This window comes from Carassius carassius, chromosome 12, assembly GCF_963082965.1.
Source record: "Carassius carassius chromosome 12, fCarCar2.1, whole genome shotgun sequence".
In the NCBI taxonomy this organism is placed as follows: Eukaryota; Metazoa; Chordata; class Actinopteri; order Cypriniformes; family Cyprinidae; genus Carassius; species Carassius carassius.
The window spans coordinates 18312709-18325964 of record NC_081766.1 but is presented as its reverse complement, the minus strand read 5'-3'; the positions used below and the strand labels follow the sequence as shown (position 1 = coordinate 18325964).

Below are 13256 nucleotides of genomic sequence, written 5' to 3'. Positions count from 1 at the left end.
ATTGATGTACTTAATTGGACTACATTTAGTGAAACCCAAACTAACTTGCATTTAGTGTTGAAACACAGCTTATCATCTGGCCTGGTAAACACACACTGCTGACTTAAACCAAAAGGTGAAGATGAACAATTCAGCTTTAATAGTGAAGCAAAGAATATGCTGCAAAATAAATTAGATATAAAACATGACAAGCACATATTTTAATTTGTACAACATGGCAACATATCACCCGTATGTTGCATAACTCTACATAAAACACAGTAAGTTCCTTTAGTGTCTTGCACTGTGAATCTGGCAAAGCTGATTGTCATTGCCAGGACATTGTTTCTATCTCTCTCTTTACTGAATATTTCTGTCGAGAACAACGGTTGAAGGCTAGGTTTCAGTTCAGGATCTAAGAGCAAAAAGTATCTTAACATTGATGCTGTTGCAGGAAAAAACAAACCAACAAAAAATTAAGTTATTTTATTTGCTATACTGAGTTAATGGTACATTATGTTGGCCATACACAGTTGTTCCTAATTTTCATAAATTCACAGAGCTGGGCATTTTGGGGATTTGCTCTGAGAATGGGATGTGTATGGTCTTTGGTTTACTATGTGTAGGTTTCAAATGCTTATGGTTCTAGACTCTGATATGGCAATTAGAATGTAGCCCATAATGCTCTGAGGCTCACATGGTACTAATGTTGGCTTAGTGCAAAATGATATTAGTTTTCATCAACATTCAGAATGTTTAGGAGAAAAATAATCATAAAAATAATCATAATAACGATAATAATGTAGTTTGGCTCCAGCAGCTGGTCAAACTAATTTTTGTTCAAGTATTTCAAGAGAAATGAAATAAACACAATTTCTTCTTTTAAGATGTACTAAAAAAAAACGACACATTTTTGTCCGTGAAAAAAGGGATGACAATAAAAACATCATTAAACAAAAGCTAAAAGACAAATAATAAAAAAGAACGTCCTGTAATAATACTTAACTTGCATAGAGTTGCTTGTTTTTTTTCTTCTTTTCCTCCTCAGAATATATAATTCCACACTTCAAAATAAATCTCTTTATTGCAGTGCAGAGAATGAGGGCTGACACTTTGCCTCATGCACCCGTTCCCTCTCAGTCTCCCTTCATTAAAAAAAATATATTATGCTTGATTCTCCTCCGTCATATTTATATGAAAGTGCCACAAAGACCACTCCAATAATCAGTCCTTTTGGAATGATCTAGAAACAAACAGGCTGCCCGAGTTTGCAGTTCAAAAGTTTGTGGGAGAACACAGACTGCCAATCCTCTGATATGTGCTTTGTACCAACATTGAAGTGTTCGTTAGGAGTTCATGGCGTCTTATGAGCAGCCACACTCCTCCACTATCATGTTCTGGATGTCTTTCTTAATGATCTTCTGCTCCTCATTGTAGTAGAGCATGGACATGGCTCGTAGGCGCGTGGGTACGCAGCACGATTTGATGTTGTTAAAGGGGCTGTATCCGCGCATCCGATAGTGATTGATGACGGTGGAATGGAAGGAGAGGGCAGAGCCCATGATGCTGGCCACATGGCTAGGGCAGTCGCCCTCGCAGTAGTTAGCATGATATCCAGATGGAGCGATGATCCAGTCACTCCACCCGATGTCCTTAAAGTTGACATAGAACTGCCGTTTACAGCAGACGCGGATTTTGCCGTCACACTCCAGGCCACGTTTGCTGCGCCGGTGCTGATGCTCCTCGGCTGGCTTGAGCACGACCATGAGGAAGGGTCGGTGAGATTGTTCTCTCTCTTTGACCTTGTTGCCCTCTGTAGGCACCAGGATGGGCAAGGCGCCAGCTTCGGCACACATTGGACAGGAGACATGGAGACTGAGCAAGCTGCTGTCCCCGTCCAGCAGGGTCTGAACCGTGCGGGGCACTGGTAGCGTTTGCCAGCCGCTGCGCCGCGTGTCCACGGTCTTCTCGGACACCACTACTTCTTGGGGTCCGTCCACAGAGCCTGGGTCAGCTTTCCCATGCTGCAGTAGCTGAACAGACACCTTCCCCTTCCCTCGGCTGCCCTTGGCAACTTTGAGGAACAGCCACACGTTGGCCTGCTCCACCACAGACAGAGGGCTGCCCTCCTTAGAAATGTCAAATTTCATGATGTCAGGGGCATCTCCTGTGGATGATACAGATGAGGCAATTGGTTAGCTTTATATATGATATTGCATTGTTTTTAGATATTTTTAATATATTTTTCGCTTAAAAACAACAACAAAAAAACTTTTTTAGTTTAGGATGCATGGCATGTTATGAAACTTTTGATGCGCACCTGCAGTAAACATGAAAATATTGCTGAATAGCAATGGCAATAAACTGAGCTGAGAATTTTAACATTGTTTAAAAATTTTAAAGGACACGTATCAGGAAATTAACTCTGCTACAAAAATGAAATCTAAAAAAATAATAAAATAAACAACTAAAACTAATAAGAGATTTTCAACTAAACTGAAAATAAAATAGAAAAATTATATTATATTATATTATATTATATTATATTATATTATATTATATTATATTATATTATATTATATTATATTATATTATATTATATTATATTTATTAATAAAACAAAATCCCGGTACTCCACTTTCTAAAGGTATGATCAATTTTACCAAAATAACTAATAAACGTAAAGGTAAACGGTGCGGATAATTTTGTTAATGGTGGCTGCTCCAATTCTATTTTATGCAGAGATTCTGTGTGGATCAGTTTATTAATGACAAACTCTCTTTGTTTGAGTCACCACATGAAAAGCAGCTCAACATTATCAAAGCACATGAATCGCCTGCTACACTCAACTGTTTCTCTCTTTCTGTAAGAGCGGATATTTGCTTTTTGCACTCAATCTCCACCATCTGCAGTCCATTGTCAACACCTAGCCTCGGTCCATAAAAAACATTTCCTGCTCTAAAATCCTGGCACTCCATTTGTGTTCATAAAGCATGTAGGTTATATTATGACAAGGGCCTTCCCTATAACTTGCACATGACTGTCTGCTATAAGCCAGCTCAGCATCAGTAACCATTGCTGATTCAATGACCCACCACACTGACTCTCTCAAATGACTCTCTGCCAACCCTTCCTCAAAAGGACAGCTATTAATTCAACAGTTTAGTTCACATTAAATAAATCCTGTGTTATCTGATATAAAGGACAGTCTAGCATAGCTGTGAAAGACCATCTATTATGCTCATCAATGTGACACTGAGATATCTATCTAGACAAGTACAGTTGCAGGTTTATCTTTACTCAGTCATCGCATATGACACTGTATATAATACAGATCTATGAAACTGAAGAAGGTTCAATACTCAGGGTGCATTTAGTTTGATTATTTGTTAATATTTTCTGTATTTTTAATTAACCATAGTCCTTTTATCCCTGCACATACCAAACCAAACTGAGACCCAAAAACCGTGTATCGAACCAAACCGTGAGCAATATGAACCGTTACACCCCTATTCAATATAGTGAATTGTGATGAGTCTGACTTTTTTTCAGTGTCTCATGCCATGAGCACTGTGTTTTTAAGACGTCACTGCTTTCTGTTGCGTCTAGCTGCTTTTGAACACAAGAGCAAACCCTTATTCATTTGGTCCACGATTGTCATGCTATTATGAAAATCTGCCTGGATGAATTACTATTTAAAGCTCACGAAAGCCTCTGAGATCTCTGAGTAACTTTACTGGGCAGTCTGATCTCTTTAATAAATCTCACATTGTCAGAAAACTCCCACGAAACACTGAATGGACTTAACACATAACAGGAAGAAATATTTTAAAATCTGAAGTGTGTAGTTTGGATGCTGAAATATTTTGTCCTATTCCAATTTATCACAGCAGTTGATTCACCCCCCAAACTATAAACATTGAGAGTTTTGGAAAAGTCGACTTTTGTCGACTCAAACAATGGCATGAGTTTGGGGCGACCAATGGCATTTGTTTGGAAACATTCACTATTTTGTGAAATTCTGTTTGGTGAAATTACCCACTTCACCTTTAAACTGAAATGAAAGCCAATATTCCATTGCTCTGTGGATTAAGTTGTCAAACAGATCAGTGAACAATGCAGTGCCACCATACTAATGTGGAATCTGTTTGAAATTTCTGTCATGCTCTTATAGAGCCGGTTAATTTATCAGTGGCAACACCTTTTTAATTCTGCTTTGAGAGTTGTTGATAGTAGAGACTGGAAATTCTGCCAAGTAATAAAAAAACAAGAATACAGCACTGGTTTCTTATTTGCAGATAAATGTGTCTCTCTATCTTTGTGCCACTATATACCCTGATCTCTTATCAGAACACCTCTTAAAGGGATAGTTCACCCAAAAATCATCTTCATCTTCATCTTCAGTTCTCTCTTCACAGCAGTTCAGTCAGTGTACTGTTTGAGTACATGAATTACTCCGGCATACTGGTTTATTCTGACTCAGAGGGAGTGTCAGCCATATTAAAAAAGTTAACAGCTTAAGTCATTTGTGGATTAATGCGTATTGGAGACGCGAACCGTTTAAAACGATTCAGTTCGATTTGATGAACTGGACTAAATCTAAAATATCTTAAACAGTGTTCCGAAGATAAACAGAGGTCTCACGGGTTATTAAAAGTCAGCTACTCTTATCCATTGTCATTTGGTTCCTGAGTAAGTTCGCTGTAGTTGTTTTGTCTTTCGTGTAGGTTTAAACACATGCCACGTGTCTCTGAGGTGATGAGGTCTGGGTACAGTGGACACTTCAGAAGCTTGTAAGCAGTACTGCAGTTTCGGATCGAAGGTCACGTAACAATTCTGCATACTGTCAATATCAAGGACAAGACAGTTTTTAAAACAGCAAAGTTGCATTAAAAGCATGTATATAATCTGCATAATGCACAATGAGCACAACTAGTTAAGCATGTCGAACATCAGAGTTGATCAAAGGATTATTTACATGTTGTTACATTCTTGCAGTGGGTCTTTTAATAAATGAAACACTGCCAACCAAGTAAACACTTTCTGATAACATCAGGACTGAAAAAAAAAAAGAATTTCTCAACTGTTTTTGGCTTAGTATTGCCTTTATCAACATCGAAACAGATACCTGAAAACTAAATGTTTGAACTTTATTAAACTAAATTAACTTTATCAAACATAATTGCACGTTTTATTTAATTTTTCTCTTTGACCTCCAAGTACCAACTTATGCACCCCTGAGGTGCATGCACAATACCATTTAAAAGTTTGGTGTCAGTCTCATATGTCTCATATGCTTCCTTGCAATTTTTTGATCAAATATACAGTAAAAACAAATACTGTGAAATATATTTATATTTTTGAAATATTATTAAGCTTAATCCTATGATGACAAAGCAGAATTTTCAGCAGCCATTGCTCCAGACTTAAATAAAATGATTAATATCTTTAAAAAAAAGTTACTGACCCCAAACTTTTGAATGATAGTCTACCACTGGTTGGGAATCACCAAACTAAAGGTATTCAAAATTGTTGTCAGATCATTGAATTACTTTATAAATAGACTAAAAATCAATTGCTTTTGTGTTAGATAAAAACAGCATCCACCCAAAACTGGTGTTGACAAAAAGCCTTACTGTAGTCGGATGTATTGTTGTACCAGGATGTAAAAGTGATATCACAGTCCCTGCTCACTACAACAATCACTTGATGACCGCAACACAAAACATGTTCATTGCATTATCAAGTGCTATCTTGCTTTTACCTATGATACTGTCTTGCACTGCTTTGTCTCATACAATACAAAACTATCACCTATCTGTCCCCTAATAATGAAGCCTCAGGTATGAATCGTCAGGAGACAGGTTGAAACAAGGGTCAGAAGACAGGAAATAAATAGTTAATAACATCCCTCAGAATAAACCTCAAGGATCTGCTGTAACCCAACTATTAAGCCATTTGAGGAAGCTGCTCGGAGAGGCAATGAGCCAAGCTAACCACACCAGATCAGCAAAACTCCACATAAGTGATGATTCAAGATTCAAGATTTTATTTGTCACATACAAGTTATACGACATACAACAAGCAGTGAAATGTAGGTGAGCTGCTAGCTACTGGTAACAAGAGCTATTTATGATTAACCTGAATTCCTCCAGTGTGTCAGTCTCACTCTTATCCCATATCTTCTGACAGTTTAGAGAACGTTATGAGTGCATCACAACAGATACAACCATCTATCCTTCCCAGAAGACCAGAACTGGCACTGGAATGTGGGTAAGGGATAGTTCACTTAAAAATAGTAATGTTCTCATGTGATTCCAAACCTGTCTGACTTATTTTTCTTCTGTGGACCCCAAAAGAAGAAAGTCAATGAAATGAAAGTCAGTGGGCTCTAGTGTTGTTAGCACACCAAACGTTCTTCAAAATATCTCATTTGTGTTTCACAGATAAAAGAATGTCTTACAGGTTTGAAATGACTTGAGGGTAAATGACTGAATTTTCCTTTTTGGGTGAACCTATCCCTTTCACATTTCAGAAAACTTTTGTTGATCTCTCCGTTTCGCTGAGATACTTTCAAAGAAACCCCGACCATTCCACACACCAAGAGAGCAGCCCAGAGTAATTACTGGGCCCCATATTTTGATGAATGGAGCAATTATGGCCAGCTAACAGCCGTGTGGGTTTTGAATGGGATCGAACCACCCTACCCGTCTACCCCCACTCCCTGGAGCATCATTAACACCCCTGCAATCACATAAAGGCTCAGAGGGGCCTTTTTTAATCTTAGGTTCATTCAAAAGGTCTATTTATAGCATCAAAGCATAATGCACATTTATGTAAGCAAACGTGCACAATAGACAACATCGTCAAGCGTTTGCTGGCTCCTTCTTGAACTCAGTGATGATAGCTGCAATTAACAAGCCATGGAAATCGTCCCATTAAGCCTGTGTGGTCAGTTTATGTATAAGAATCAGATGTGACTGCCAGTCCACATCATGGTCAGTGCTGGTCTAAAGATAGGTCAGCCTTGTTATCTTTAGAAACACTGCTATATTGTTTTTTGCGGGAAAAAAACCCCAGATGCCATGAGATTGGACCTTTTCAACCATCCGCTTCCGCACCCCATTCAGACAAATATTGCTAGCTTTTTTTTTACAGCAGTGTCATGCTGATTTGTGGATCAGTGACATTGTTATAAATAAGTCATGAGGAACCAATTAAAAATGGAATGTACTTTTGGATTTTCCCATCCCAGACTTAGTTTATTGAGTCAACTGGGATGGAGTGTCTGTTACAGGCGCCCCCCTAAGCGTATTCAATAAGGAAAAGCATTGGTTTGTCATTTTCAGAGTTAAAAAAAAATATTTAAAATTAGATGGCTGTCTATTGGCTGCTCTATCATTTGACAAGCAACATGGCATGAATAGAATATCATCAGGTCAGCGGACACACTTTTTTTTTTTGTCAAAAGCTCAACATTAGCATTAATATGAACTGTATGTCATTTAAAATGAGTGATACCTTGTGAAAAAGAGAAAAACTGTTCACCCAAAATGAAAATTCTGCCCTCATATCATTCCAAAGCTTCATGACCTTCATGAACACAATATAACACTTTTAAAGAACATTGGGGTCCAAAAATATTGGACCCCATTGACATTCTTCAAAATATCTTTTGTGCTCTACAGAAAACAGAAAGTCATGCGGGTTTGGAACAACCTGAGGTTGAGTAAATGATGACAGAATAAAAATGTATGGGTAAACTATACTTTTAAGTAGATTTTAAGGGAATACTTGACTTAGTTTGAATGCATAACTTGATAAAGTGTTCATTTGATATATAATCACTGTCTCTACAGTTTCCCGTTGCTTGGCAGGACTGAAGATGTTTAGGGGACTCCATTCAATAGCTGTTAATAGGGGCATAATTTCCTAATTTCATATCAGGAGCACAGCGCTGAGAGCCTCCTGCAGCAGCATGCAGTCAGTGTTAATACTCCACAGCTGCAACGCATGTGTTCCCCTTAAGATGACTCTCCCTTCCTCCCTCCGACCTCCGCTAACACCTACCTGAGTGCTTTTTAAAAGCACTCCTTCGAAACAGTAGTCTGAGTGGAGCCATTTGAGGTGATATCCACTGTACATCATATATACTGCAAGCGTTGCGGTGCATATCTTAAAGAGGAAACCTGTGAACGGTGCTCGAGCGTAACGGGTTTAATTATGCAAACATTTCAAAACCGAAAATGACAGAAAAAGTACTTTTTATCCATTTGAATTCATAGTGGAGGCATGGATTTAGATATAAAAGTCCCACTTTACAATATCATAAATTAATGCATTATTGAACCCTATATAATGCTTCAGATCAATTATATTGAATTCAATTATAATTAATATTTGGAGAATACTTTACAATAAGGTTCAGTTTAAGTTAAAGCATTAGGTTAGGCATTAGGCATACAGCATCTAGATTATATTAATTTATAAATACACTATTCATTGTTAATTCCTATTTGTAATAGATCAACAATTGTTAATGTATACGATTTCAAAAAGTGAAATCTGTAAATCTGTAGAAATTACTATACTAGGATGTAATGCATTACCTAATTTTAATAAATGTAACATTACTATAAAATGCTAGTATATCTGAAAATATAAAAGAAATCTATATATTTTGTATATTTTATTTATATATAATAACTATATTTATTCTTACAATATATATATATATATATATATATATATATATATATATATATATATATATATATATATATATAAAGTCGTATATAATACTTATTACATAATTACATTAAATATATGACTGAAATTTATTATAATGTGACCAAGGTTTTATGTCATAAAGATTCATTGTACTTAAGCGTTTCTCCACCGTCTCACTCAACAGGTGAGAGTTCATCACTTAGCACCACAAACAAGCTATTAATGTCACATTTCCTCCAGAGGCACGAAAACGTCCCTCACCTGGCTCAGCGAAGGTGATGATCTCAAAGGGCTGCTCCTCAGGTTGCTCTCGGTGTTCCCCCAGCCCCCCTCCGTCTTCCTCCATCTCAACCGTGCCATCCTCACCAACTCGTCCCACGTGCAACTTGCGAATGGCATTGAGCAGAGCGGCGCGGGGCACTGGGTGTGTGACATTGGGCCGGGTGTTCAGATGCAGCATGTTGAGGATGTGCCTCTTGACCGCCTCCACCATGTCGGTCTGCTCTTCTGAGTCTTTCTGCTTCTGGGCTAGAGCGCAGGATGGGCAGGGGGTTACGGGATCATCCGGCCGCCCTGCACCTTGCAAGCCACTCTCGGCCGGTGTGGGCGAGCAGCCCCCTGACAAACAGCCAGAGAGCAATAGCACCCCTGTCACAAGTGTGAGCGAGGACATCCTGAGTGACGGCAGACTCACACTTTGGTCCTGTTCTGCTCCACTGCCAAGATCACAGTTGCCGCACTGGCTTGTTTGTCAAACTGATGAGGAAAGCGGGAGCCAGTCCAAAATAATCCTTATCTGAATGGCACGGTCATGGTGATAAAAGTTGAAAAGGACTGAACGAAGCACCACTGGTCTTTCAGTGAGCTCCTCCTGCAGGTCGATGATCTCCGGGTCGCTCTGGAGAAGCCTGATGGTGCACGGCTGCCCGTACTGGAGTTGAATGGTTGAGTGGAAAGTGGGCAGGGTTAGACAGTTCTCTTACTCTTTCTTTAGCACTCTTTCCCTCTCTGGCTTCTCACTATTTGTCCCCTCTCTCTTTCTCTGTCTGTAATTATACCTTCCTCCTCTTCATCCCTCCCTCTCACTTTATTACAATCTTTCTCACTACTGACTCACTGAATTTCATGTCCCTCCCTCTCTCTCTCGCACGCTCTCTTCTGTGACTCCTCCAGTAACGTGTACCATTTTTTCCTCCAGAGAATCTAAGTTGCTCTTACGCACTATCACTCTCTCTTTCTCTCTCTTTTCTACCGATAATTCATCTCTCCAGCAGTCAATCCATCAGCACCTGTTGTGCAGTCTGACTAACTGTGTGGTGAAATGATCTCCTGGGGAGGGAAAAGTTGAGGGGTCAACAACATGATTATCATGGCTATCTTTGTGCATAACACACGTGTAAACACATAGAGTCACTCATTCATGCTCAGTTAGGCGCACGCACAGCATTCAGACACGATTTTTGTAGAAAAAGACATGGGGAGGGAAGTGAGGCACTTCCTCTAGATGAAATGAGCATTAAAAGAAGACATTCAAAAAAGATATTCAATCATTCAGTTAGGACATTTATAAGAGGGGTTCCCCTATTTCAGTTTCCTAAAAACACATTTCTGCCTATTTAAATGAAGCTAAAATGTTACATGAATCACATTTTATTAAATGTAATTTATTTGCATTTCATGTCTGTATCTGTCACATTTACATCATTCATAGTGATGCATGGCAGTGACATCACTCGACTCCCTCTTGTGGTTATAACACGTACATTCTCATCATTTAAAATGATTTCAAGCAATTATCCCAGGAACAGCAAGTTAGGTGGATTTAAAAAATAAAACCATTAAGAGAAATAAAACCCCAGAAGGTGATTCAGCCGAGCGCAGGAATGTTCATGACTGCAGAACAGACATACCGCAGCGTTTCTCCAGATGTTTGTGAAGTTCAGACCTCACGCCTCTGGAGACCAATGAGGACTGATAGTCTGCTACGATGTGTGTATGTCAGACAGATGCATGCTGCTCCATACATGTGTCTGTGTGAGCTGGACCACATCTCACCTTTCATTCCTTGGCTCCTGTGAACAAGCATTACTCACAGGCTAACTCTTTCCTGAACCTTTAAAAAGTTTTTTTAAAAACACTCAGTCATGATAACTATAGATCAAAGTCAAGGCTGAGCAAATTTGACATTTTTACATGTTAATGGTTGAAAAGTAACATTAACCACTCACATAAAAACCATTCATAAGCTTGAGGTCTGTAAAAAAAGGCTTTTGAAATAAGTCTCTTGTGTTCACCAAGGCTGCATTTATTTGACATAAAGAAAAAAGTAATATGATGAAATATTATTAAAATTGAATTGTTTTCTATTTTAATATTTTCAAATGTAATTGTTTTTGTGATGGCAAAGCTGAATTTCTATCACTATCTAATAAACCTTGCACTGTGTACTACAATTACTGGCTTTTACAAATAGTTGTGTTCCTCTTTTTGAAAGCTGTTTTTTATAAAAGCATCTGCTGAATGCATATATGTAATCTGATGATCTGGTGCTCATGAAACATTTCTCATCTATGTTGAAAACAGTTTGTTGAAGAGAAAGTTCAAAAGAGAAGTATTATATCATTAATATCTTTACTGTCACTTTTGATCAATTTAATTTGTACTTTAAGACTAAAAGAGAAAAAAAAACGCACTGACTCCAAACTTTTGAACGGTAGTTCAAACTATGTTTAAACTAAGATCTGAAATATTTTCTCACCAAGACTCACCAAGTTTCTTGCTGATGGGCTCATCATCACTGCATCTATTCCTGGACTTGTTAACACTTAGAAAGCAACACAACTCTCCAGTGGATCATTCTCAACTCTTAAACCCTTATTCTTAGCACTGCCACATGTGTGCCTGGGCAGCGTGTGGTGAGTTTGCTATTTCTGAAAGGTGCCCATAAGGTGGTGTCATCACACATCCTACTGCCTGCCACGCTTCTTCTCTCTATAGATGACACACAGAGGGACTCTGGGAATGAGTAAGACAGGCCTCATCATCTGTGCATTCTCACGTGTTTTTTTCTTGAGAATGCTGTCTTCAGACAACATTTTATAGATCTCATTCGCTCAATTACTATTCTCTGGAAGTTGTTAAAAATGGCTTGTTCCTGTAGTATTTTGTGCTTGTGTTATGTTATGGTGTCATAACTGTGAGTCTGATGATGTAAGATGCTGTAAGGAGTTGGTGTGCGAGTGAGTTTTGGCAGGATAGTCCTCAGCACTACTACACTTCTGTATGACGCTGTGGTACTGATGGTACAGTAGGCGGGATCCCTTGCTCTTTCTCTTCATCACTCTACCTGCTCCACCAGACGCTGATCATCGCCAATGAATCACCTGAAGTCATGTGTGCAACTTTCACTGCCAGCTGCCTCTGCATCTCCTAAAGCAATCACGTTTTGACATGTGTCCTCGAGTTATTCTCTATCAAAATGAGTAACAGCTTTCCTCAAACTTTCTGAAGTCCTTGCTACATAAAGCAAACTTCGGGTGATTTTATCAATTATACTGGCTAGTTGTACAGCACATGTACAACACCGTTCAAACGTTTGGGGTCTTATTGATTGATTGTAATGAATAGTTTTATTTATACAGGATGTATTAAAATAATCAAAAGCGACAGTTAAGACATTTATAATGGTAAAAGATTTAAAATGTTTCAAATAAATGCTGTTCATTTGGAATTTCATTTCATCAAAGAATCCTTGGGGGGGAAAAAAATGTTTCCACAAAATTAATAATAATTAGAAATGTTTCTCGAGCAGCAAATCAGCATATTAGAATGATTTCTGAAGGATCATATGACACTACAGTCTGGAGAAATGGCTGCTGCTGATTTAGCTTTGCCATCACAGAAATAAATAACATATTCAAACATTATAAAAGTCATGTACATGGAAAAGGTCATAAAAGGTCACAAATACAAATCAGCAAACGTTACTTTCTTAGATATTTTGAAGAATTTTCTTTTGTCCATACATTGAAAATCAATGGGGTCCAAAACACTTTCATAAGATTGTCTTCTTTTGTGTACAGACCACAATGACGTACTTAAGAAAGTAGGTCTTACTGGATTGGAATGACATGAGGGTGAGTAAATGATGAAAGAATTTTTATTTTGGGAACTACCGTTTAAAGGGATAGTTAACCCAAAAATGAAAATTACCCCATGATTTACTCACCTTCAAGTCATCCTTAGTGTATATGACTTTCTTCTTTGAGTCGAATACAAACTGAGTTATATTTAATAAATGGTGACTCTCCCAAGCTTTATAATGGCAATAAATGGGTGTTGAGATTTTGAAGTCCAATAAAGTACATCCATTCATCATAAAAAGTACTCCACACAGCTCTGGGGGTTTAATAAAGGCCTTCTGAAGCAAAGCGATGCTTTTTTCACTTTATAAGCTGTAATCTTTAGCTTACACTAACTGTCATATGCACATACACAAGAGAGTGGTGTTCCAGTGATGACGTAGGTGTAGCATTACCTTCAGGTGA

The 13256-nt window shown here is 38.2% G+C and overlaps 1 protein-coding gene across 1 annotated transcript; it reads right to left on the bottom strand.

Annotated features, from left to right (window-relative positions):
• Positions 1–403: 403 nt before the first annotated feature.
• On the bottom strand, positions 404–9770 carry inhbab (inhibin subunit beta Ab). Its single transcript, XM_059563773.1, has 2 exons — positions 8971–9770; positions 404–2146 (listed from the first exon to the last, which is right to left on the bottom strand). The coding sequence occupies exons 1-2, from the start codon at positions 9380–9382 to the stop codon at positions 1344–1346; spliced, it is 1215 nt and encodes a 404-aa protein (XP_059419756.1). The 5' UTR covers positions 9383–9770; the 3' UTR covers positions 404–1343.
• Between the last annotated feature and the right edge of the window lie 3486 nt (positions 9771–13256).